The 24725-nt window shown below is 47.6% G+C and overlaps 1 protein-coding gene across 13 annotated transcripts in view; it reads right to left on the bottom strand.

Moving 5' to 3' along the window:
- CAMTA2 (calmodulin binding transcription activator 2) overlaps positions 1 to 24725 on the bottom strand; it is a 1813542-nt gene that overhangs the window by 200730 nt on the left and 1588087 nt on the right. For 10 of the 13 annotated variants that reach the window (XM_069643632.1, XM_069643658.1, XM_069643685.1 and 7 more), the window contains one exon: positions 22976 to 23225. In XM_069643632.1, the coding sequence (XP_069499733.1) occupies positions 22976 to 23225 (250 nt within the window). The remainder of the gene's footprint in view (positions 1 to 22975; positions 23226 to 24725) is intronic. The other 3 variants (XM_069643676.1, XM_069643706.1, XM_069643745.1) reach the window with 1 other exon arrangement.

Raw genomic sequence — 24725 nt, 5'->3', positions numbered from 1 at the left:
CACTTAAGTAAATGATGGAGCATTTTGCGTCCGGAACAAACACGGTAAAACCCACAAACCGAAGTGGCCCACTAAGGTTGAAATATGTAGGGGTCCCCTGTGCTTCTCGGAAAAGTTGTTCGACTTGCACCCCTCTGCCCCCATAATGCATATGCTCATCCCTTTTATAATGTCACGGACAGGATACAAATACTGACATTCCAAGCGACACACTGAAATGCCAGTGGTTATGGTTAATTCAACAACTCAGTTTTATTTCAAAATCTATTTAAGGACAGTTTTGCTGCTGCTTGATCAGAACTGAAGCATGGCTTGGACGTTGTGGAATGAACCACTGACGTGGGCAAGTGAGATTTAGTTGTGGGGAGGTACAGCCAACGAGAATGGATGGGTACCTTGAATTATTTGTCGTCAGCAAACAATAGAACTACTGCATCACATCAATGGTCAAATAAAACATTCACCCTTTACATTCGGAATTACACAAAATTGGCACACGGGTCTGCTCATTTTCTAGCACTGGGGGAGAACTGGAGGGGGGGGTCACATGCCACACTCCCCAGGAATTGTCCCTTCCTTTCGAACAGCTGGCATTGATTTTATTCTGTGGTTTTAGGATTCAGCCGCAACCACAAGCTGCATGTACTGTGTGTTTAATCCGCAGCCACTCAATGTGCCTTAGTATGTGCAGGGTGTGATAGCGTGGTGGAAGGTAAATCCATGTATGTTCTGATGGCGTGAGTGTCTCAGAAGGGTTCACACATATTCACAAGAGGTGAGTGTCTGAGGAGGGTTCACACATATTCACAAGAGCAAAGAAAACACTGAACGCAAGCACTTGTATTAAAAGACTTCTATAGCCCAGCAGTCAACTGAATCACATCTAGGCACTTTGGGCAGGTCTCCGACAGTGGACATTGCCAATACAGTTTACTGGTTCACATGTGGGATAGTTTAGATGCTTCAAGCCAATTAAACTAAATTTTTTATAAAATATACTTTGCTGCATTGAAAGTAATTGACGCGGAGCCTGAAGGAAAGCGCCATTAGATGCTTCTAAAGAGCAAAGGGACAATTTACACTATAATGTGCACTGTATAAATGGTTCCACTCGCTCCTTCAATCACGTCTTATTTTAAAAAAAAAAAAAAAGGTTTGTCCTGCTCCACGCTTGCTATGCTGCTGATGACAAAAGAAATACTACAGTGCCATCTAGTGGTGGAAAGTATGTTTTTTTAATGAATAAATAAAGCGTACACGGTACGAAGTAGGAAATGAAATCATCCGTATTGGCCATAACTGCATGCGTAAAATGGAACAATACGCAGCTTATCTAGAGGTCTGGTTGTAGCGCCTCCACTACGCAGTAGTGAGCTACAAGGAATATGCAGGCCTAGTAGGGGTGGTAGGTCACATTATGCATTGTGCATAGACAGGCAGGGCGGAGGCCCCAGTTCAGTAGCTAATAGAGACATTATTAGAGTGTTTGGAGCATTATGGCACCTATATAGCGCTTAAATAGCCAATCTTCGAAGCGCTATATACACTAAGCTATGAGTGCAGGCCTGGTAGAACTTTCTCCCTGGTGGTTAATTGATTTCAGCTTCTCCTAGAATATTCTCTCTTTGCAACTGTAGCTCTGCATGGCTTCGTAAACAAATCCTCTTTCCCTGAGAAGGCCTGGCACGGCCTTGCCCACACGCTGATAAGGCATTCCAGTGCTTTCGCAGAGAGGCTCCAAGGGAGGGGTAGGAGCAGGGAGCATCTCAGAGAGAGTTGGGTTTTTCCATCGGCAAACATATTTTGCACAGGGAAGGTTCTGGCACTGTGCGTCACGTTGACTAGCAGCACAAGGTTACAAAAATGCATGCCCACATGACCCAGGTGGGAGATCGATCCGAGGACTTGGTTCAAGCAAGAGCGAGTGCCCGGAACAGGCTCTTTGCTGCACTTTGCAGCACTGTTATCTGAGCGGGGCTGGCAGCAGTTAGCTTAAGATGACCAGGGTCTCCAGTGCTGATTAATGATACCATCTCAAGGGGCGCAAGACTGTGTTTCTCTAAGTTTTGTTTTTCTCTAAATTTTGTGATTTCTCCAATGAGTTTTGTACTCTTCTCTAACTTGAATACCACATTGCTGCTAAATTTACTGTTCTGTTATATTATGCTTTTTGTCTAATAAATGCTACATTAATACTGACTGTGTCATTTCACTAGCATGAGTTCACTGCTTGGCACGATAGGACCTGTAATTTGGGCTGAATTGGGTAATTTATGCTCTCAAGGGCTGGTCCCTGGGAAGAAACACCCCTTTTCAAGACAGGGTGGGAGAAGAACAAGTTACTTTCTTATCTGGTAACGTTCTTTCGATGGGATGGTCCGACGACGTATTCCATATCTATGACAGGTAATGTCCACAGCTGTGCTGCTTCGGAAAATCTTTGGAGCCTGCTTCCTGCGTCGATGAGCCGTCCCCGAGGACCTCCTCCGACGGCCGACTTCAACCGATGTGATAAGTAGGACGCACGACGCCCATGGCCTCAGTTATAGTTTTTTCACAGAACGTGTGCCACCAGTTTTCTGCCAGTCAGACACAAAAGGCCTTGCAGAACACAAGCTGCAATCGCAAAAGAAATTCTGCAGCGGGGAAGGCAGGAAGGGAGCGATACGGAATACATCGTCGGACCATCCCATCGAAAGAACGTTACCAGGTAACAAAGTAACTTGTTTTTCGAGGGGATTGGGTCCTCCGACGTATTCCATATCTATGACAGACTCCCAAAGCAGTACCAAGCAAGGAGGTGGGAAAGAATTTATAATACAAATTTAACATGCCCAATCAAATTGCGAAATAGAGAACTGCCTTGCCAAAGGCCAGATCTTGCCCTCTGATGGAATCAAGGGAATAGTGACGTACAAAAGTATGTACTGAAGCCCAGGTGGCTGCATCACAGATGTGACGAATAGGAACTCCCCTCTGCAGGGCAGTAGACGCAGCCACTCCTCTGGTAGAATGGGCCCGCAAGCCAGCCGGAGGGTCCTTACCCGCCACGCGGTAACACTCGAAGATAGCTAAAACAATCCAACTAGATAAAAACTCTTTCGTCACAGCTTGTCCCAAACGCTTACCAGCGTAACCAATGAAAAGTTGATCGTCCACTCTGACCCGGGACATGCGAGAAATATAAAAGCTCAATGCTCTCCGAGGATCAAGCCTATGGAGCCTCTCCTCTTCCTTACCAGGATGTGGAGGAGGATAGAACGCTGAAAGAACAACCTTCTGGCTCAAATGAAATTCCGAAACCACCTTCGGAAGAAAAGAAGGACGAACTCTAAGGACAACCCTGTCCTTATGAAACACAGTGAAGGGTGGCTTAACTGAAAGTGCCTGTAACTCACTCACTCTGCGAGCAGAAGTAACCGCAACCAAAAACACAGTTTTCAGAGTCAACAGCCTCAAAGGGCAAGAATGTAAAGGCTCAAACGGAGCACCCATAAGAAACTTAAGAACAAGGTTCAAATCCCAACCTGGCACCAAAAAAGGTGACGGAGGGAACACATTAGTGAGCCCTTTCAAAAACTGCGAAATTAAAGGAAACTTAAAATAGGAACACTCTTCAAACGAGCGCTTAAATATGGACAGCGCCGCCAGGTAACCTTTAATGGTCCCCACTTGCAAGCCCCTGTGGGCCAAAGAAAGCAAAAAAGACAGAACCATGGGAATGTCATATTCAAAAGGATCCACATTCTGAACTCTGCACCAGTCGCAGAACTTTCTCCAACGGCAACGGTACAGAGACTTTTTTGCCGGCCGCCTAGCCGAAAGCAACACCTCCATCACGTCTTCAGGGAGGTCCCAATCCTTATACCGCAACCTTTCAGAAGCCAAGCGTGAAGATTGAGGGATCTGACCTCTGGATGGAGAACCTGACCCCCCTCCCGTGAGAGCAGATCGTCTCGGTAGGGAAGACGACGTGGAGGGCAGATGGACAAGTCTAGAAGGTCTGGGTACCACGTCCTCTGGGCCCACGCCGGAGCAATGAGGATCATCCGGGAACCGAACCTCCGTAACCTCCGCAGCACTTGCGGGATGACGGGGACTGGAGGAAACGCGTACAGCAGTGGGAATGACCACTCCACCACAAACGCGTCTCCTAAGGTTCCTTTCGGAGGAAATTCCCGCGAGCAAAACCTTTCGCACTTCCGGTTGACACTGGAGGTGAAGAGATCCACTTGAGGGGTCCCCCAAAGGGCGAAGATCTCCAGGAGAATCTCCTGAGCCAGCTCCCACTCGTGAGAGATCGAGCTCTGCCTGCTCAGAGCGTCCGCTGTCTCGTTGTCGTCTCCGGGCAGATGAACAGTCGAGATCGAAACTTCCTGCTGGATGGCCCAGACTTCGAGCTGCATCGCCTCCCTGCACAGCGGAAGTGACCCTGCCCCCCCTTTTTGTTGAGGCAGTGCATGGCCACTGTGTTGTCCATTAGAATCAGGACACTCTTTCCGCGCACAGTCGGCAGAAAAGCCTTCAGGGCTAGCCTGACGGCCCTCAGCTCCAACAGATTGATATGGAGTCTGGACTCCGACGGAGACCACCGACCGCTGACTGTCAACTCGTTGGCATGAGCTCCCCATCCCGTGAGGGATGCGTCCGTCACGATAGTCACCTCCGGCCAGGGCAGCCAAAATGGGGCCCCCTTCATCAGATTGCCCTCGACGGCCCACCACAGAAGGTCCTGGGCTACCGAGGGCGGCACCTGAACAGGGTCCGACAGCCTGCCAGAGGACTGAGACCACTGGAGCTTGAGTGCCCACTGCAAAGATCTCATCGCATCCCGAGACTGCTCGGCCTCAGGATGCCATGAGGCCGAGCAGTCTCAAGAATTCGGACGCTGGGAGATTCTGGGCAAGCTGAAACTTGTGCACCATCTGCTGAATGTGAAGAGCGCTCACCTGAGGAGGAAAACACTGCCCCAGGGACGTGTCGAGCACTGCTCCGATGTACTGGAGCCGCTGTGTTGGTGTCAAATGGGACTTCTTTAAATTGAGGGAGAAGCCCAGCCTGTGAAGGGAGTGGCAGGTGATGGACAGATGATCCAGGACTTGCTCGGGAGAGCTCCCCCTGATCTACCAATCGTCCAGGTAGGGGTAGACGTGAATCCCCCCTTTCCTGAGATGTGCTGCTACCACCACCATGAGCTTGGTGAAAACCCTCGGGCGGAGGTCAATCCGAACGGCAGGACCCGAAACTGAAAGTGAGAGTCGCCAACCGCGAACTTCAGGTACTTCTTGTGCTTGGGATGGATCGGCACATGGAAGTAAGCATCCTTGAGTTCGAGAGACACCAACCAGTCCTGAAGTTGAAGGGCCTGGAGGACTTGAGAAAGAGTCACCATCTTGAACTTGTCCTTCCTGAGGAGTTTGTTCAAACCGCGCAAGTCCATGATGGGTCTCAATCCCCCGTCTTTCTTCGAAGCCAAAAAATAAGGGGAATACCATCCCTTGTTCCTCTCCGCTACAGGCACCAGTTCTATAGCGCCTTTCTCCAGCAGGGCTTGAATTTCCTGCGCAAGGAGCGGATCCGGACACTTCAAACAGAGGCTCCCTGGTGGATTGTCGTGAGGCCTCAGCTGAAAAGGAAGCCAGTAGCCGTGGCTTATGATCTCCAGAATCCACACATCCGAAGTAATGGCTTGCCACTCTACAAGATGCTGCGCCAGCCTTCCCCCAACCGGCGAACCATGGGACCTGGCCTCATGACCGAGCGGTAGCGGCTGCGGCGTTGCCTGAGGGCAAAGAGGCAACTGCCCGAGCGGCCTTGGCACCTCGAGTACCTTTGTTCCCACCTCTGGCACTCTTACAATGGCCTCTTTGACTTCTAGCTCCCCTCGGTTTACTGAAGGACGAGTAATAGCGAAAGGAACCTCCCCTCCATTGCTGTCCCCTAGGACGAAAAGGCGGAGGTTGGTGAACTGCAGCGCTCAACGCTTTTGCTGCAGCTTTGGACGTCTGCAACCTCTCAAGGCTCTCGTCAGCCTTGCTGCCAAAAAGGTGTTCACCGTCAAAGGGCATGTTGAGGAGCCGGGACTGCACATCAGGAGCGAACCCAGACTTCCGCAACCACGCAAACCTGTGCATTACGGTGCTCGCCGCCATGGACCGGCTGACACAATCCGCCAAGTCCAAACCCGACTGAACGGCCTCACACATGGCATCCTTGCCATCCTGAACCATAGTAACCATAGTAAGGAAACCATCCCGTTCGTTCCCTTTGGGAATATGATCAGCCGCTAATGCAACACAGTTCCACAGAGTGTGTGTGAAACGAGACAAGGCACATATGGAGTTGGCCGCCTGAAGCGCCATACCTCCCGAAGAAAACACTTTCTTCGCCCAGCCGTCAAAACGTTTGTCGTCCCTATCCGGAGGGATGGTAGGATACGACACCTGCTTTGCTGGGGCCGTAGCCGCCTGCACCACCAAACTCTTCGGGGTGGGGTGCCTAGACAAGTAGCAGGGGTCGCTACTGGCTGGACGGTATTTTCGCGACAAAGACTTGCCCACTGCCGGGAGACCCTCCGGAGCAGTCCAAGCCGCCGCCACCTTTCTCTGCAAAGCCATATGAAAAGGCAAAACCGGGTCAGTGGGTGGACCGAGATCAAGGATGTCCGTGAGATCATCCTGAACGAACTCCCCTGGGGGAGCTAACCAACCCAAGTACTCGGTAACCCGAGACATAAGGCGCCGATATGAAGAATCGGCATGAGTGCCAGGCTCCGGCCGACAAAACTCCACCTCCGGAGAGGTGTCCAGTCGACTGGCATCATGCAGTGACTGCCTCAGGTCGTCAAACTGGCTATGGCCCGAGATAAGCTCATCTGGAACCGTAACCGGAAACCAGGCCGCCATCAGAGCATTCATCACCCTCTGAAATGTACTCCAGACGGGGAGAGGAAGACCTCTGTGGACTTTAGCCATAGCCTTTATAGGGGCAGACCCCATGCCACGGGGCCCCTCCGACACCACCGCCTCGAAAGGCGTTGAGGGCGCCGAACGAGTCAGCGCCGGCGTCGACAGAAAAGGCATAGAGGCTGCCGAACGAGTCGGCGCCGGCGTCGACAGAAAAGGCGTAGAGCGAATCGGCGTCGACGTCAGCTGCAGCGCCGCCAGCATCGGCGGCGTCGACACAGTCGCCGGAGCTCCGAGCGTGTCTCTCGACAACCTAGGTGCCGACGACCCCCTCGGAGGCGGAGCCTCGAGAGAAATCGTCGACCTCGGTGCCAATGGCGTCGACCTCTTCTTCGAAGACGGCACAGGATCACACGGTCTCGAGCGCGTCGAGGACCTGGCACGGGCATGGCGAGAACGGCTACCCTTGTCCGAGCGGGACCTCTCCTGCGAGCCGTGCCGACCACTCGAGCCCAAAGGCGTACGAGCGGTGTCTCTCGACCGGTGCCAACCTACCCCACTCGATTCTAGAATCGCTAGCATCTGCTTCCCGAAGGAAGCCCATTCCTCCGGTGTCGCTTGCATGGAGGGATAAGCGACCTGCCGATGGGCGGAGTCCTCGGAAGAGGACGGGGAAGGCGACCTATGCCGGCGCTTCATGGAATGCTTCGAAGAGGCGGAGGAGTGGCGAGACCGACTCCTGGACTCGCCCCTCGAGTCATCCGTCGAAAGCCCCGCAGACCTCGACTTCCAGGGCTTAAGACACCCGGCCTACCGACAGCTTCTTCTTGCGTTCCCGCAAGGCCTTTGCCGTGAGCACCAGAGGCATGCGTCGTGCGAGTCCGTGACCGACATCTTGGACCCACAGTCCCCGAAGTTCTTGAAGCCCAGACGCGGGGTTGAAGATGAGAAAGACATCGCCACGAACAGGTCTTCACAACAAATCGAACAGGTTCAACGAACCGAGAATTGAAAACAGCAAACTCCAACGAGTCGAGGCGTACCGAGATTCACGAACACGTTCGCGGAAAAAACAGAACTGAGGCTATGGGCGTCGTGCTTCCTACTTATCACATCGGGTGACGTCAGCCGTCGGAGGAGGTCCTCGGGGACGGCGCATCGACGTCATCGACGCAGGACGCAGACGCCAAAGATTTTCCGAAGCAGCACAGCTGTGGACATTACCTGTCATAGATATGGAATACGTCGGAGGACCCAATCCCCTCGAAATATTATTTTCAGCAACACTTGTTAGTACCCAGCTCTGCAGCAATAACATAACATGCTAGCGCAAGATCTTTCAAATATTCTTTCTCTCTCGTGATGAGCACTTTCATGCGCGAATAAAGGAATATTTAAAAGGCCTTCTGCCAGCAGGCTGTGTTATTACTGCGGGCGCTGGGTGTTAGCAAATGGCTGGCAGTGGCAAATAATATCTATTACTCCCACCCGTCCGGGTCGGAGAAATATGAATTATAGCTAAACTTGCTAGTACCCAGCCCTGCAGTAATAACACAGCCTGCTGGCAGAATGTCTTTCAAATATTCTTTCTTTCTCGTGATGGGCGATTTCAGGCGAGAATGAAGGAATATTTAAAAGGCCTTGTTGCAAGCAGGCTGAGTTATTACTGCGGCCGCTGGGTGTTAGAAAGTGGCTGGCAATAATACTTCTCCCACCTGTTCAGGTGGGGAGAAATATTCTTTCCAGCAACTTTCTAGCACCCAGCCCCTGCAGTAATAACACAGACTGCTTGCAGATGCCTTTTATATATTCTTTCATTGTTGTGAGTAAAGGGCTTATGAGAATTAATGAGTATTTTGAAAGGCCTTTTGCCAGCAGGCTGTTAAGCGCGGGCAGGTCCAGCTGAAGATTAGAGCAAAAACAGTGTGGGGTGGATGGTGACAAATGAGGTTAATAGTTGCTGAATATCACAAGGCGGCCAGTCAGCATGGAGTTTTACACAAACTAGCCACTGCAGAACTCTAAACTCTTGTTTGTCGGCAAGGTGCCACTGTGAAGGAACCAGTGTTAAAAGGCAATGGGCCTCATTACGATCCTGGCGGTAGGCGGTTAACGGGGCCAGTAGAGCTGCTGGCCACGTTAACCCACTACCACCTCGTTATGAGGTCTCCTCGCGGGACTCGCGAAGGACGCCTGGTAAAAACAGGCGTCCTTAGCGGGTCCCAATAGCAGACCAGGATGCAAACAATGGCCCGTCATTAACAGGCCCTTTGTTTGCATCCTCCCCATTCCCATTGAGCCCTATCGGGGCTCAAATGGGAATGGGGATGTACCAGGTCCGGGTTCCCTGAAAGGGGAAATACCGGGCCCTCCAAGGTCAGAATGGCCCGGTATTTCCCCATTCGGGGAACCCGGACCCGATATGGGGGTAGCCATGCTACCTCCATGGTCGTAATGAGACCCAATGAGGCGGTGTTACCACTCTTTGTGCAGCTTTGCTTCGACTGGGAGGGCAGGAGCCCATCCCTCACATCCATCGTCCTGGCGGCTTCAGGAGAAGCAGGACGCACCTCCAGCAGAACCGAGGCGGACCCTGCGTCATTCCACATCCCCATCCCAGGTATTTGCCTTAGCAGCTGAAAGTAGCATTCAGGCGCTGCTCTAAAAGCAGATCTATACATTTGTACTCTTTAAATCAACAGCCGTGCCATGATTTCCGCGTGCGGCGAGAGGAAATGGGTGCTGCACCTTTGTGGTCAGGTTGCATAAGCATAAGCAGCCCGCCGATTGGCTGCCGCTTTCTATTTGTCCAGGCCAGCTCCACCGGAAGGCGTGAGCCGGCCTACATCCAAAGGGCCTGTCTGTGGCAATTTGTGCCATCGCCCAGACACGCTGCCCTATCCCCTGCATTGCCACAGTGAGTACACTCTTCTTTTGGTTTACCCACCTCTTGCCCCTCCAGACTCTGCTGAGCCTCAATAATATTTCACTCACTGACCCACCTAAGCACGGAGGCCATACAAATGCGAATCCCGCTCACCCGCTCTGCCTTCCTGCCCGATGAGAGCATAGGTCTCCTAATCCTACGCCGCAGTCCTTCCTTAAGACTCGCTACAACTTCTCCAAGGTGCCACTCGCTACTGTGATTTGACAATGCCGGCAAACTATTCTTGCTACAAACCAGTCTCAGAGCCAGACACCACCAATACGACCACTGTGCGCCTGACATTCCCGCGTCACCTAGTGTTCCCAATGCATGTGTGCCTCAGCTATACCTTGTCTGTACCGTGTTAACACTGGCTAAAGCTAGCATTACTGTACATGCTCACTATTGGTCTTAGAAGCGTTTACACTGCCGAGAATTATCCAGATAGATTGCTCGAGTTTACCACTCGCAGCCTACTTTACCATGTCTACTTTGCTTGTGATCTGCCGTGATTTGCCACACTGCTCTTGCTAGCCACCTGATTTGCAGTGTCTGTTCGGCCCAATGCTACCCTCACCCTTCTTGATGTAAACTGTGGGTAGTATCTTTGCATTTTGTGCAAAATTGTTGCCTACCAACTGCATCCATGCTCTGAATTGTGCTGCCCACCATTCTGCTAAATTGTTTCTGTGCTATATTGTTGCCTACCAACTGCATCGGTGCCCCGGATTTGTGTTGGCACACCATTCTGCTAAATTGTTCTTGTGCAAAATTGTTACCCACAGCACCTCGACTTGTTGCCCCGAGCCCCTGGTACTCATCTAGTTCTCTGCCACAGTCTATCTAATGTATTCCTCCACAGCTCTGCTAGCTCCACTTGCACAACAGCACGCACACCCACCCACCACACTCACCAGATACCGCCTGCTTGTGCTAGTGCTCACCACCTCCTCCTTCTTGAATCCCACCCAGCCAACCATGGTAACCACTAAGTCAGCCTCCGCAGCCACCACGACACCTCATCCCCCAGATGAGTAGTCCTCCCAAAGAAGCACCCCTGCTACACTCAGCCTCCAGGCTCACTTAGCATCTAGATTCACCAAGCTCAGGTCTCGCACTGCACCATCTCTACCCCTCTGCCTTCCCAATCTCACGACCAGAAGAAACCTTAGGCTGAGCTTGCGTCCATACCACGCTTATGCTACCAAGTACACTACTACAATCAAAGACCATCACGTCCCTCCACAAATATCATCCCGACACCCCTCCAAAGGCCACCAGCACTCGCCCCCAAGACTTCTCACTTAATCACAGCTCAACCCCACAAGCTCCCGCTCCGATAACCCCTTAATCTCCATCCACCAATCTGCCACCCCTCACGACCAGTACCAAAAGAACTGTCCCGCCCGTTCTTAAATGTGCTCTTATAAATGCATGCTCTCTCTCCGCTCATGCGCTGGAAATTAATGACCTAATCACTACTCAGGACCTAGATCTACTTGCCGTCAGAGACGTGGCTCCACGAGGTGTCCGGGCCAGTCATCTCGCTAGCCTTCCCGGCCAGTTACTCCATCCTCCGCTAAGATAGACTGATGTCTAAAGGAGGAGGTGTAGCCCTCATTACCAAAGATGCACTGTCTATCAGACTCTGCAACCACCCGTGGAAAGGCAACACTGACCTACTCTCAGCCAAACTATCCCTGTCCCCTAACTGCGCCATCAATATCCACCTTATGTACCGGCCCCCTGGCCCAGCACCAGAGTTCCAAGGACACCACCTCCATGTACTCGGCAACAACCTAAAAAGCTCCACCAAATCCATCCTACTCGGCGACTTTAATCAAGGCTTGAATGATCATAAAGACAAAGCAGCCACAGCCCAAGCCAAAGAACTGAAAGATTTAGGGTTCATACAAAAAGTTATAAGCCCAAACCACTGCAATGGTCGCACCCTCGATTGGTGGCAGGCCACAACTGCTCAACTTCCCTCATATCCAACTCTGCCTACCCATGGACTGACCACAACTGCATCCAATTCACCATTCCTACCACTCCCTCCCCTAAATCACTCGCTTATGCCCCCCCCAAAAGCACAGGTCAGAAGTTTAAAAAAAAACAACCACAGACAACCATCCGTCCTTTCCTGGAAGTCTCTGAACTTAAGTTCCCATTCACGAATGACCCTAGCACACTTGCAGACATCTACGCCGGCACCCTCACCAGAGCGGTCAACACTATAGCCCCAATCAAATCAAAAAAAGAAAAAGAACTCCATGCACACCAACTCATGGTTCACGGATGAACTACAAGCCCTACGTACCAGTAAGCGTAACGCCCTAACCAACTGGTAATCTAAGCCCAGCGACTCCACCAAGGTATAATTTAAAAAACTATCCTCGCAATATCAAGAAGCCAATTTCAAAGCTAAATCAAAATCCCTTGACCATAGGATTTCCAAGGTCATCTCACAATCTAAGGAAATGTTCTCCATCTTCAAAGAGCTCATCACCCCTTCCGCTAGCCCGATGAAATCATTAAAGATGAAGCATGGTGCGCTAGCATACAGGCAGCTCTGCTAACAAAAGTGAAAAACCCCAAGAAAAAAATACAATCTCAATTAAAAGCCCTACCCAAGTTCGACCACCCTTCCCTGCCTAGCCTCCCTTCCCAAACGCCCCCTAACCTTTTCTTCTCATTCCGTGATGTCTAAGAAACTGAAGTCCTCGAACTCCTCCAGGAGCTCGGACCCTCGACATGCAAGGGAGACATTTGTTTTCCCAAGATCATCAAAGAATATGCTGATTCCCTGGCTCCTCCCAACATGGAATTCATGAATGCTTCCTTCAAAACCTGTACTGTCCCCTCCAGCCCCAAAGAAGCCTGGGTGCATAGACCCATCCTCTCCTAACAACTACCGCCCCATTAGCACTGTCCCATTTCTCCACAAAATCCTTGATAAAGCAGCCCACAACCAGATCCAACATTTCCTAGCAACCAAAGCCATCCTTGGTAAAAGGCAAATCAGGGTTCCGTAAAGGCCACTGCACTGAAATTGCCCTTCTGGATCTTAAAAATCAAATAACCACAATCATGGACAAAGGCAAACCTGCCCTCCTCCTACTCTTGAATCTCTCAGCCGCCTTTGACATTGTGGATCACAAGACTCTCACCTCCCACCTCACGCATGCAGCTCACTTCACCAGCAAGACCTCCTCTTGGATATCATCTTTCCTTGAAGAAAGAGCCATGAAGGTCTTCCCAGACCAGGCGAATGCTGCTCCCTCCACCACCCAATGCGGTGTTCCCCAAGGCTCCCACTCTATATAACCTGTTTACTAAACCACTCTTTGACAGATTAGACAGATTAGACTCCCTCGGCATAGCTTGTAGCAACTATGCCGATGATACGCAGGTCCTCCTACCACTCTCAGGCATATATGACCAGGACGCCGGAGCACTCCTCCAGGTCTACACAACCATCCAAGCATGGATGGCAGCAAATGGGCTGTGTCTCAACAGCGATAAAACGGAGATCATTATGGGCCCCAAAGAAACACTAGCCAAACTCAGCCAACAATACTGCAACTTTACTATCGATAGCTCCATCATCCAAGTCTCATCAGCAGTAAAGACACTAGGGGTCTTCCTAGATTCTACGTTGTCCATGACTCGCCAGGTCAGTGCCATCACCTCTGCATCTGCCAACACCACCAAGCTTATGAATGCTGTCAAACCATTCCTCTCTGACCAGAACTGCCTTTCAATAGCGAGAACGACCATTGGGGCTAAATTAGACTACTGCAATGCTCTTCAAGCTGGCAGGTCTGCTAAAAATCTGAATAGACTCCAAATAGTCCAAAATAATAATCTCAGAGCAGCTCTTAGGATCCCGAAAAGAGACCACATCACGCAGGCCAGGCGAGCTGCCCATTGGCTCCCTGTTAAGGAGAGAATCACATTCAAGAATCTCAATCTAACACACAAATGCCTAAGCCTCTCTGCCCCTCCTTACCTATCAGAGACCTTATCCAGAGACATTTCATCATGTCCAAAAGATTCCCATGCAAGAAAACTTCGCATCCCACCTATCAAAAGAGCCAATGTAGGCTCACTGTGCTCAGAGAGACAAAGCTTCACCTCACTGATGAGGCCCCACAAGGCTGAAACACGTGTATGGGATTGCTTTTGGTACTCTTGTTCAGAGAGGAAATGCCATAGCATTTAGGTGCTGGACTGCCCATGTGGGCGAGACAAAGACTGATATGCAAATGGTTATTTCCCATCTAAGAAAGGTACAGTGAGCAAAAAGCGTGTTCTGCAAACTCTCATCTCAGAACAGGTTATCATGCCATGTTCTTTCTGGAGAGGAGCGCCAGCTACCTTTTTTGAAGGATTGGCTTCCCACACATAGCACCCAAACTCTGGAACACCCTACCAAACACTCTCAGAGCAGAGACCTCCCTCCCAGCCTTCCAGAAAAAGCTCAAAACAACACTATTTAACTAACACACACCCCCTGCCCTCCTCTAACACTCTCACTCTGCTTGCAACTAAGTATGTATTGTGCCTTCTCCTGTAACTCAGAGATTTTCAATGTTGATGTAAGATATCTAACAGCGCCACGATGCCCCTGTGCTGCTGCACGCTTTAAAAAGGTTAATTATAAATAAATACTGTCCCGTGGGAAGACAAAATGCAGCAGTGCAAGCACTGCAAAGCACATATTTTAATCCCCATAATGTATATAGAGAAATTAATTTTTTGCCGAGTTTCACTAATACTTTGCTAACTGGCAACATGGGGGTAGTTGCTGCCCCCCCGCCCCTCACCCTCCCCAAGGCCTCTTGTTTGAAAAGGTTGAAAGGCCCTGATGCCGTCCCTGATTACAGCCACTTTCTAGCACCCATCCTCACAGTAATAATGCGGGCAGAAGACCTTTTAAAGTATTGAGCATTTTGATAATAGAGATATATTCCATCTTTTTGGAAAGTTACTGTATTGCTCATAAAGTCATCATAATAAAACATTCGAGGAAACGTTTACACAAGCATGTTGGGCACTGACGACCTTCAGCGGGTTGTGTTATTGGTGTGGGGCTGTTAGCATGTGGCTGCTGGGAATTAATTTTCTACCACCCGTTCGGGTGAGAGAAATATCAATTCCAGTCACACGCTAGCACTCAGCCCTGCACTAATACGACAGCCTGTCCTGGCAGAAAATCTTCTAAAGGTTCTTTAAATTGCAACTGAAAGAATATTTTGAAGGCTTTCTGCTCGCAGGTTGCGTTACAATTGCGGGGCTGTGTGATCCCTTTGGGTGGGAGAAATATTAGTCCCATAGGCCTTTGCTAGCACTCAGCCCAGCACAGATAAATCCTGCAAGCCGAAAGCGAAATCATTTTTTCTTTCAATGCAAACTGTTGGTTCGCTGCACAGATACCAAAGGCCCAGAAATTACTGCTGTAAACATATAGTTAGCAGCTACTATGCCTTATTTATAGGCAATAATTGTGAAGCAAGGGGAAACAGGAAATCCGTTAAGGGAGAGTTCAAGCTGATTTAACGTTAAAGCTAACTGAAGGGTCTTACAAAATTGTTTAAAAAGTTAGATGACTTAAACACCACATTTTCACAGAAAGTAAGTGACTCGAGAATATTTTTTTTTTTAAAGTGGAGTTTAACCATGTGCTTAAGCATGGTTTGGCATTCTGGGACTTGTAGTCTTTTATTCAAGGTGTTGCAAATACTGATACAAAGGAGGGTGTTTTGGGTGATTTTTGCAAATAAACAAGACCAGTGTGGTTCTTGAAACCCAAAACTAATATTTGTACTAATTGGAGCTTGGATGTTTGTGGTACATTGCTTAGATTGCTGGCAAATTCTGGTTTCACTGCTTAACCAAAGTAAGTGATCCTGGGCAAATCATTTGGCCCAAACCAACCACACCTGTGCTGTCAAGAACAGATACATGCATTACTTACTGTAAAAGCATTTCTGATTATTGTATCTGCTTAGATTCACATGCTGTGCATATATTCCGACCTCCAGTGGTCACCGCGGAGTATTGCATCTTGCCTTTCGAGAAACGAAAGGGAACGTCGACATGGGCGAGCCTGTAACACTATCCCTACGTGACGTGTAGTGTACCCAAAATCCCTCACGCGTCGAGGTCCCTCGGATTGTATTTTTTCTGCCGTGAGAGAGCCTATGACTAACGTGATTGAGTACAGAAAAGAGAGAAAGTAGTAGGACGTCTATGTTTCTTCCATCCGAGCGGGAGGAAGAAACATCGGGAGGAAGGGTGGGAGCATGTGAATCTAAGTAGATACAATTATCAGAAATGCTTTTATGGTAAGTAAGGCATGTCTTCTGATGCTTGTTAATCTGCTTAGAATCACATGCTGTGCATAGACTAGCGAGCAGTACCCGGAGTTGGAGGTGGGTTGTGAGAAGGAACAGTAGTGAAAAGATGCCTTAGTACTGCTTGTCCGACCTGAGAATCAGACCTAGAATGAGTGTATAGGCAATAGTGTTTCGTAAAGGTGTGTACAGAACTCCAGGTTGAAGCATTGCAAATGGACACTAGGGGCACATTTGCAATGAATGCTATGGGAGCCCCAGTGACCCGAGTAGGGTGTGCTCTAGGCTTGAAGGACAGTTCTCTCTTAGCAAGAGTGTAGTAGAGTTTGACACATTTGACAATCCACCTAGAGATAGTGGATTTGGAGACAGGATCTTCTTCTCTACCTGCTGCCACTGAAACGAAAAACTGATTTGTTTTTCTTAGTGGTCGAGTTCTTTCCATGTAAAACATGACTGCTCTGCGTACATCCAGTGTGTGCAGACTTCTTTCTCCCATGTTTGAGGGGTTCTGAAAGAATGTTGGTAGTTCTATGGATTGGTTCACATGGAACTTTGAAATTAATTTAAGCACAAACCTAGGGTGAGTGCGCAGACCACCTTAGCTCTGTGAACTGTAACAAAGGGGTCTAGAACTGAGAGCGTTTGCTCTTCTAATAGCTAATTCTAATAGATACTCTTCTAATCGAAGTAATAGCTATTAAAAAGGCAGTCTTGTAGGTGAGATCTTTGAGACTTGCTTTATGCATGGGCTTGAAGGGAGACCTCATAAGTCTAGTCAACACCACGTTTAGGTCCCATCCGGGAGCTGGGTTAGAAATGGGAGATTGAATTCTTTTTACACCCTCCATGAAAACCTTAATAACTGGTATCAGACAAGACCCTTTTGAGATGGCCCACAGAGACAACCTACACCCACAGGTGACTTCAGTAACAAGGGTGTGGGGACATTAATATCTTACTGTTGGCAGTCAGAACACTCTTAAAAGTTGGTAAAAGGCAAAGGTTATTAGAACACATGAAATCACAAATATTCATAAGCAGAGGCAGACCACAACTGCTCAACTTCTCAGGAGTCTTAGGAGCCTTTGATACAAAGAAGAATCAAATGTAGGGGGACACAAGCTGATTAGACTTTCAAGTTGCAGAGGTTACAAGCACTTCCACAGTAAGAGGTTAAGTTCTCTTAGGCTAGTTTTACAGTACCTTAGTAAAGAAGAAAAAGATGCAGCTGAAGACTTCTGTTCCAGTACAGCTCGACAGATCTCACTGTTCATGGGCCTCAAGTCGTGGGGACAAGTAGGAAGACGTTGGAGGACTCCTGCACTGTACTGGCACCGTCAAAGCTGGCAACCGTCAAACTTTACTTTCAGTGGCTGTTTCGCGTTTCAGCTCCTTGCGGTACAGCAAATAGCAATAAGCGTGTTTCCTGGCTGTCAAGGTGGACTTCCCTCACATCAGAGGTCTCCTGCACTCATCTCAGGTTTGGTCAGTCCTGCTTCATGGGAGTCCAGAGGATCTTCCAGAAGCTTTAGGCCAGCTTACAAGCAACGCACACAATCTGGTGTCCCTCTTCCTGGCTCTACTGTTTCCTGCAGCAACTCTGAGGAAATTCAACCAGCTCCGAGATATGTGTCCAGGTGGTTTACTTGGGAGTTGATTGGTCCCACCAACTCAAAGGGAAAAGTCGTCCTTGCAGGGCTTCTGTCGATGCGAACTTGGCGATTCGGACCTGCAGCAGGGCGTCACCAGGCAAACCAACGGTCCAGGAGTTGCAGCAGCCGTCCTCTTCAATCTCTTCTTCGGTTCGCCCGTCCAGTGTTCGACTCTGCCTTCCAAGCCAAAAGACTTGCCTTTTATTCAGTTCTCTCCCATTCATTCCATCCTAGCTGCCACTCACCCAGCAGGGTGGCTGTCCTTGCCGGACAGTCAGCCAGCCAATCACCGCAGAGTGCATTTGGGTCTTCTAGGAGACTAAGCACAGGGAGTTTTGGGCACCTCCCTCACTTCCTGCCTACCCCTACCCCCGACACTCTGGAGCCAGAGGCAGGTTTCACGCCTGAAGCCCGCCAAAGGCGAATGAACAAAGAGGCCAAACCTGGTTTGGCGCGTAGACAAAAACTCTAGAAGGACCTTTCCACAAAGACCTGGCGAAAAAAGAAGACTGGGCACCAATTTAACAACGATGGCTAGACGCCATTTTGAAAAGGATGGCTCCCATGGTTAACGTTACCAGGTCCGCCAACGGTTGTGGTAAATGCAAACATTGGTGGTGCAAAACGAAACCACTGCCACCAGCCAGTCAATTGAGGAAAGGGCAAGATAAAAGATGTTACATGAGCATTTAGACACATGGGATACTAAGTAACCCCTCCAGCACTCTATTTTAAGATAGGGTGTGCTGGGTCTAGCAAGTACAATGCTAAGTAGAGTCAATTTCACTCTAACGCTCTGGGAAACAGTAGTTGATCCCAGAGAAGGCATTTAAACCTTTGGGAAATCTAAAAGACTTCCCTGTGTCACTGCACTGAAGGTGCTTTGGGACACAATTGAAAAAGATGATGCCTATGGAGGTCGGCAGACTCCATAACCAAAAAGACACAAAGAGGTAAAATTCACACAAAAATACATGAGAGAGTGGGAAAAAGGCTCACACTCTCTCCAGGTTAAAAAATCAAGTCCTCAAAATCCAGAAAAGTTGCTGGGGGTATCTAAGGTGGAGGGAATTAGCACATTTTTGAGAATTCTCCCTAACAAAGGCGAAAAGCAACAGAAAGACAGGCAGAAAGTAATGCTGCCGACATAGGCATCACTGACCCTTCCTGGCGGAAGCGCCGCAGAAAAGCACGTATGTGGGCCACTGAGGAAGAAGGGATGGGAGGTGGGATTGCTACCAGGGGAATGTAGAAATCACAAACCATTTTACAGCGAAGAAGCCCAATAGACTAAATCAGGACAGGAGAGTCCTAATGAACATCGTACAAGATGAAGATATCCAGAATTACAGATAAAAAGAGAAAAGGTGGCAACATCCCTTTTTTTTAAAAACAATTCATGCAAAGTTTGCTTTGTCTGAAAAAGACCCATGCTGGGTAGTAGTACAACTGCACTAAGAAACAGCTGCAAAACAACTAAGCATAAAGGGCAATCACTTATCACTTGTCCTGTCTTGCTTCCTTCTTTAACACTTGGTGGGGTTCTTAACACAAAAATAAAAATGTCTTATTTTTTTTTTAAAGTGCGACCACACTGAGCTGAGAATGAGAATAAAGTTACATAATTCATCAGCAATGGTCCGGCTACGCACACTATACAACCCAGTAGTAGACCCTTTCTGCTGCATTTACAGGTCCATATAGAACATAGGACTGGCTCGTGCAACCCCCGTAATGCTAAAAGACCGGAGTTAATTTTTCCGAAAAACAAATTTCCAAAAATGAATTCTCTGCAAAATCTTTGCACTTGTTCTCAGCCTGATTAACAACTTTCATGTGTTGTTATAGTACAATACCCACCCAGGCCAAGGGTAACAGAGAATGCCATGTCTATCCAACAACACAGACATACAACACTCCAAGATGGAGTCATTGTGTACAAACAATTTGTGTTAAACATGCCCGTTATGCATTGCACATGCACGAAACACGCGTATATGAAAACAAATACTGGGCGTTCACATTAAATACAGAACCCGGTACGAGATGACCACATACTCCTGTAATTACGGGTAAGCAACATACACTACATAGCAATAGCAATTGCTATGGACAACAGGTCTTCTCTTAACTGTATCCTACATTTAGCCCAGAAGGGGCTGTCTGTATTTGAAATATGCACTAGGAAATCTGCTTTAAAAGCATTTGATGAAAACTTAGAAGTCCCTTTGTTTTCTTTGTCTCCTGCAAACAACTAAAAGGAATATGCACAATTGCAGGACACGCAGAAATGCTGGAGAACACTAAGCATCAGTGCCTCAGTCATAGACAACAGAACATCCCTTCCAAAACTATGTTTTGATCTGATGACACAGAACAGAAGGGTAAGACTATGGCACTATGAAAGCATCATAAAAGCTTTGATAAAGCACTAGACAGTGCGCACATTGGACCCCGAGTGTTATAGAGGCTAAACGTAACATGTTTCTTTCCTCTCTCCCCTCCACCCCTTACGTGTCCTCTGTAGGTGGGGTCCTGTGCAGAAAGACTTACATCTCACAGGGAGTTTGTTGTGAAAAAGCTGTCAATAGGTGTTGTGGCCCTGAAGAAAGTGAGTTAACCACCATCTTCACTGAAACCGGTAGGCCAGATGTGGCCCCTTCCTCTTTTCCAGAATTATAGATAACAAGAGAAAGGTGGCAAACATCCCTTTTTTCAAAAAAACAATTCATGCAAAGTTTGCTTTGCCTCAAAAAACACCCATACTGGGTAGTAGTACAGCTGCACTAAGAAACAGCTGCAAAACAACTAAGCAGAAAGGACAATCACTTATCACTTGTCCTGTCTTGCTTCCTTCTTTACCCTTGGTGGGGTTCTCCACACAAAAATAAAAATGTCTTCTTATTTTTTATTAAAAGTGTGACCACACTAAACTGAGAATGAGAATAAAGTCACATTCATCAGCAATGGTCTGGCTATGCACACTTATATAGCGCCTATACACAATGTGTTTCAAAGCGCTTCAAGGCAAGGGAGGGAACAAGGGAAAATACAATGACATTCTTACTGGCCATGAACAGTAAGGATGTGAAATTAACTATCGTACTCAGCCTGACGACATTTCAGATAGTGCAAGAGCTAAGACATAGATAAGGAAGGGAGGGGGAGAGTGGGAAGAAAATGAAAACAGACAGTCGACTACCGTACTAGGCCTGATGACATTTCTGGTAGAGCCGGATAAAAACAAAAGGCGAGGAAGTGGGGTGCAGAAAGGGAGGGGAGGAACAAACAAGCGACTATCATACTAAGCCTGACGACATTTCAGATAGTGCTGGAGGGGGTGTGGGGAGGAAAAAAACAGTAATGGGAGGGTTGAGGAAACAGACGAGGTTGCTATCATATTAGGTCCAGGGACAATTCAGACAGAGTAAGTGCATAGAAGAAGTAAGGGGAGGAGATAGGAAAAGGGAGAAGGGAAAGGCGGAGAGAACAGAGTAAGCAGTCAAAAGGAGTGGCAAAGCAAGAGTGGCGAGCAAATACAATTGCAGAAGTCAGTTCACATTACCCTGTACGATTTTTGTTGAATAGTGCAAGATCGGGCCAGCTTCTCTCCCTATCCCCTAACCCTAGATAAGCGGCTCGTCAGCGCATCCTAGGGATAGTAAAATCACAAGGGCTTGGGAAGAAATGTTGGAGGGCAACGTTAGTTATCGGCTACATACTTGTAGAAGTGTATGAATGACTCTAAGAATTGATTACTGACCTGTGACTAGTGTGTGATAAATGTATTGGGAACTTCACAGGAATACTCCCCGTTTTGTGAGACCAATCAGTGTGTTTTTTGGCCCATCTAATCTGGTACATTCCACTCCTAACCTCAGAGTTTGCCATGTCTGCTTAAAAACACTGACCATTAAGTAAACCAAGAAGATCTTCGAGATGGTTTGCTTGCTCTGGCTTGAGCACTTTCCGAATGGTTGATGTGGTTATTGAAGGCTTTATGCTTTGTCAATAATACCTTGTATCAAAAAGGTCCCTAGAAATCTGGGAGGCATGCAGGGGGGGCAGGGGAGGTAGATCATCATCAGCTCAGGTGGTGACACTCTAAGTAGTTGCTGCTCGGTCTCAGTAAAGAAGGGAACCATCTACATTCTGAGAAAAACAAAAAAACTACTCTCTTTCCAAACAAAAATACTCCCACCACCGGACAATTACTTGGTATGATACTTGTAAGGTGCATGTTACAACAGTATGTCGTCATTTCATCGCCAGTAATTTCAACGCCTGGCATTTAAACGTGGAAAGAATTCCAAAAATGTAAACAAAATTTTTGGGGTGGGGGCGTTTAGGGTGGGAAAGGGCAGATAAGGGGTTGGGGGTAGGGAATAGAGCAAAATAGTGGGAGAGTGCAGCTTTGGTGGTGGGCGAAACACTCCCTCAAAGAAAAAAATAATTCTATAACCATTTTCGTAATTCTTTCCACATTTAAATGGCAGGCGTTGAAATTACCTGAGATGAAAGAACATAGAACCATTACAACTGTTCAGCTTGCCAAGCAGCAAGGTGCTTTTATGGGCCTATGTTTGCAGTCTACAAATACTATTAAGCTAACCTAAACAGCATTTTCCGTGGAAGAGATTCCCTAAAACTAGTCGTCTACAAAAGAGTGATGAGGAGGAGAGGAACTACAGTAACAGTTGAAAATACTAGTGCACACAAAACCATGTTCCAGATAATTTAGAAGACATAAAAACACAAATACAAAAATACTTTGGCAGGCACAAATGAGCGATAACACTAAAAAATATATATTGCTAAAGCTGGTGCCCATGGGTGGTATGCACGTCAAGGAATTGTCAGAGTGAAGTTAGTGAGTTGTAGTTGCTGTTGAAGTCCTTGTGTGATAAAATATATAGTTACCTGGTTGTCCAATAAATTCACAAGTCCTGTCTGACAGTAGGAGAAGTTTTAAAATTAATGAACGCAAATGAACTTTGTAGGCATCAAAAAGGACAGTGCTATAAAATTCTCAGTATTCTAGTTGGTCAATCAATAAACACCAATAAAGACTAGCCAAATCCTTTCTATTCATTCATTAGTAGGCATCTGCACACTCCCAAGTGAACTCACCTTGTACTTCCGAAAGGCTGTTTGAATGATTTTTGCCGCTTCATACAGCTCCCGTTGCTCGTGATCAGACAGCGTCAGCAGGGCAAACTCGCTCTCCATCTTGCCGTTGGCAGAGGCATTTAGGAACTCGGACCAGTTGGCGGCACTGGGTGAATCAAACTTCTCAAAGGCGATGTCACTGAGAGGAGAGTGAATGGGGCTGAGACAGGTGTGCGCGGAGGGTGGGGTCAGTGGTTCTTTATACACAGATCTGAATGAGGGGAGCACAGAACAAAGAAAAACGTGGAAAAATAAAATAAAACAAAAAAGAGAAAGAAAAACCTAGACACATTCTCACAACCAAGAAATCAAGAAGCAGACATCCTTATGAGAGGGGGTGCTGGAAATGAGGTTCCGATGGCTTGGCCTACATTTCTTGCTATTACCATCTTAAAAGCAGAATTAGACATGCTCCCAATACCCCCAAGGTTTTTCAGAATGTTTTCTGCTGTCTATGTGTATGCATGTATTAAGCAAATATACACGCGCAGCAATAGATGTGCAAGTTCTGAGAGAAGTTAAGTGACTTGCATATATTTCTGACAATCATAAGTGTCTCTAGATTCCTCATCGAAGACCTATTTGCAAGTCACTATCGTAACTACGCCAGCTGGAAAACTCCAATGAAAAGTATCACACGATGTGACGGTTCTACGGATACAGCTGAACCTTCGTCAAAGTGATAAGGAGCCCTTTAAAATAATTACTCAAGCGTACACTAATAGTGTGATAGATGGTTTCTAAAATCCCTGCCAAATGTTTGGAGATAGTTCCAAAACGGACAATCAACAGAGAAAAGAAGATCGTCAAGATATCAAGGGTGTGTGAGAGTACAAGGGCATTTGGGCAGGTACATGGAAATGAGTGTATAGCACAGCAAGTTCTATTTGGAGAAACATATCTTGCGTGAATGTTTCTGTGTCTGTGCTCGCTTACTGTGTAAACAGGCACCTGTGAGATGGATATGTGTAGTGTGTCAGCAGGCACATCTAAAAACAGGCATATGTACAATCTTAGCTGGACAAATCTATGAGAACAGGGATGCACAGGTTGACGGCAGTGGGTTAGCCAGTGTATCTGATGAATCAGGCAAGTGTTAGTATTTCAATAGTTGGATATGTGTCAATAGGCCTATGGGATTCAGCTAGTGTAACTGCTTAAACAAGCACATGTGTGAGGCAAGTAAAGTCTGTACACAGTCCTATGCAACTGTGTTACCAAGTACATCTGTACGAATAAACATATGATATTGAGGACTTTCTGACCAGGCACATAAAGAGGCAGTTTTTACTTTGTGAGATTGGCTCTTTACATGTAAACAGGAATGGGATCCAATGCGAAATGGTATTTCAGTCTTAAACAGAGATAGCAGGTGTTGGTGCAAAAAGGGATGCTAGAGTGAAAATACAGAATTTATTGCGAATACATTTAAATAGCAAATGCACACAGAACTTGCTGTTTTGTGGTGCTGTGCATCTAATTATAAGAGGATGCGTGCCACCAGGCTCCATTGCGCACAAAAGAAAGAAGGACTCAAGTTGGGGAAAGTGGAAGCAACTTAAATCGTTACCGTCTAACCACAGTTCCATCGATAACCTGTTCCAAAACATGTTAATTTGACAGCTAAAGCTACATGCCCCCCACAATGGCCAACTTAAAGCCTGGCATCATTACATTTCTCTGCTTGATCGAATCATTTTAGGAATAGATA

Source organism: Ambystoma mexicanum, chromosome 1p, assembly GCF_040938575.1.
Source record: "Ambystoma mexicanum isolate Mex_15411 chromosome 1p, UKY_AmexF1_1, whole genome shotgun sequence".
Classification (NCBI taxonomy): Eukaryota; Metazoa; Chordata; class Amphibia; order Caudata; family Ambystomatidae; genus Ambystoma; species Ambystoma mexicanum.
Note: the sequence above shows the minus strand (reverse complement) of the source record. Positions and strands in the feature narration are given on the sequence as shown.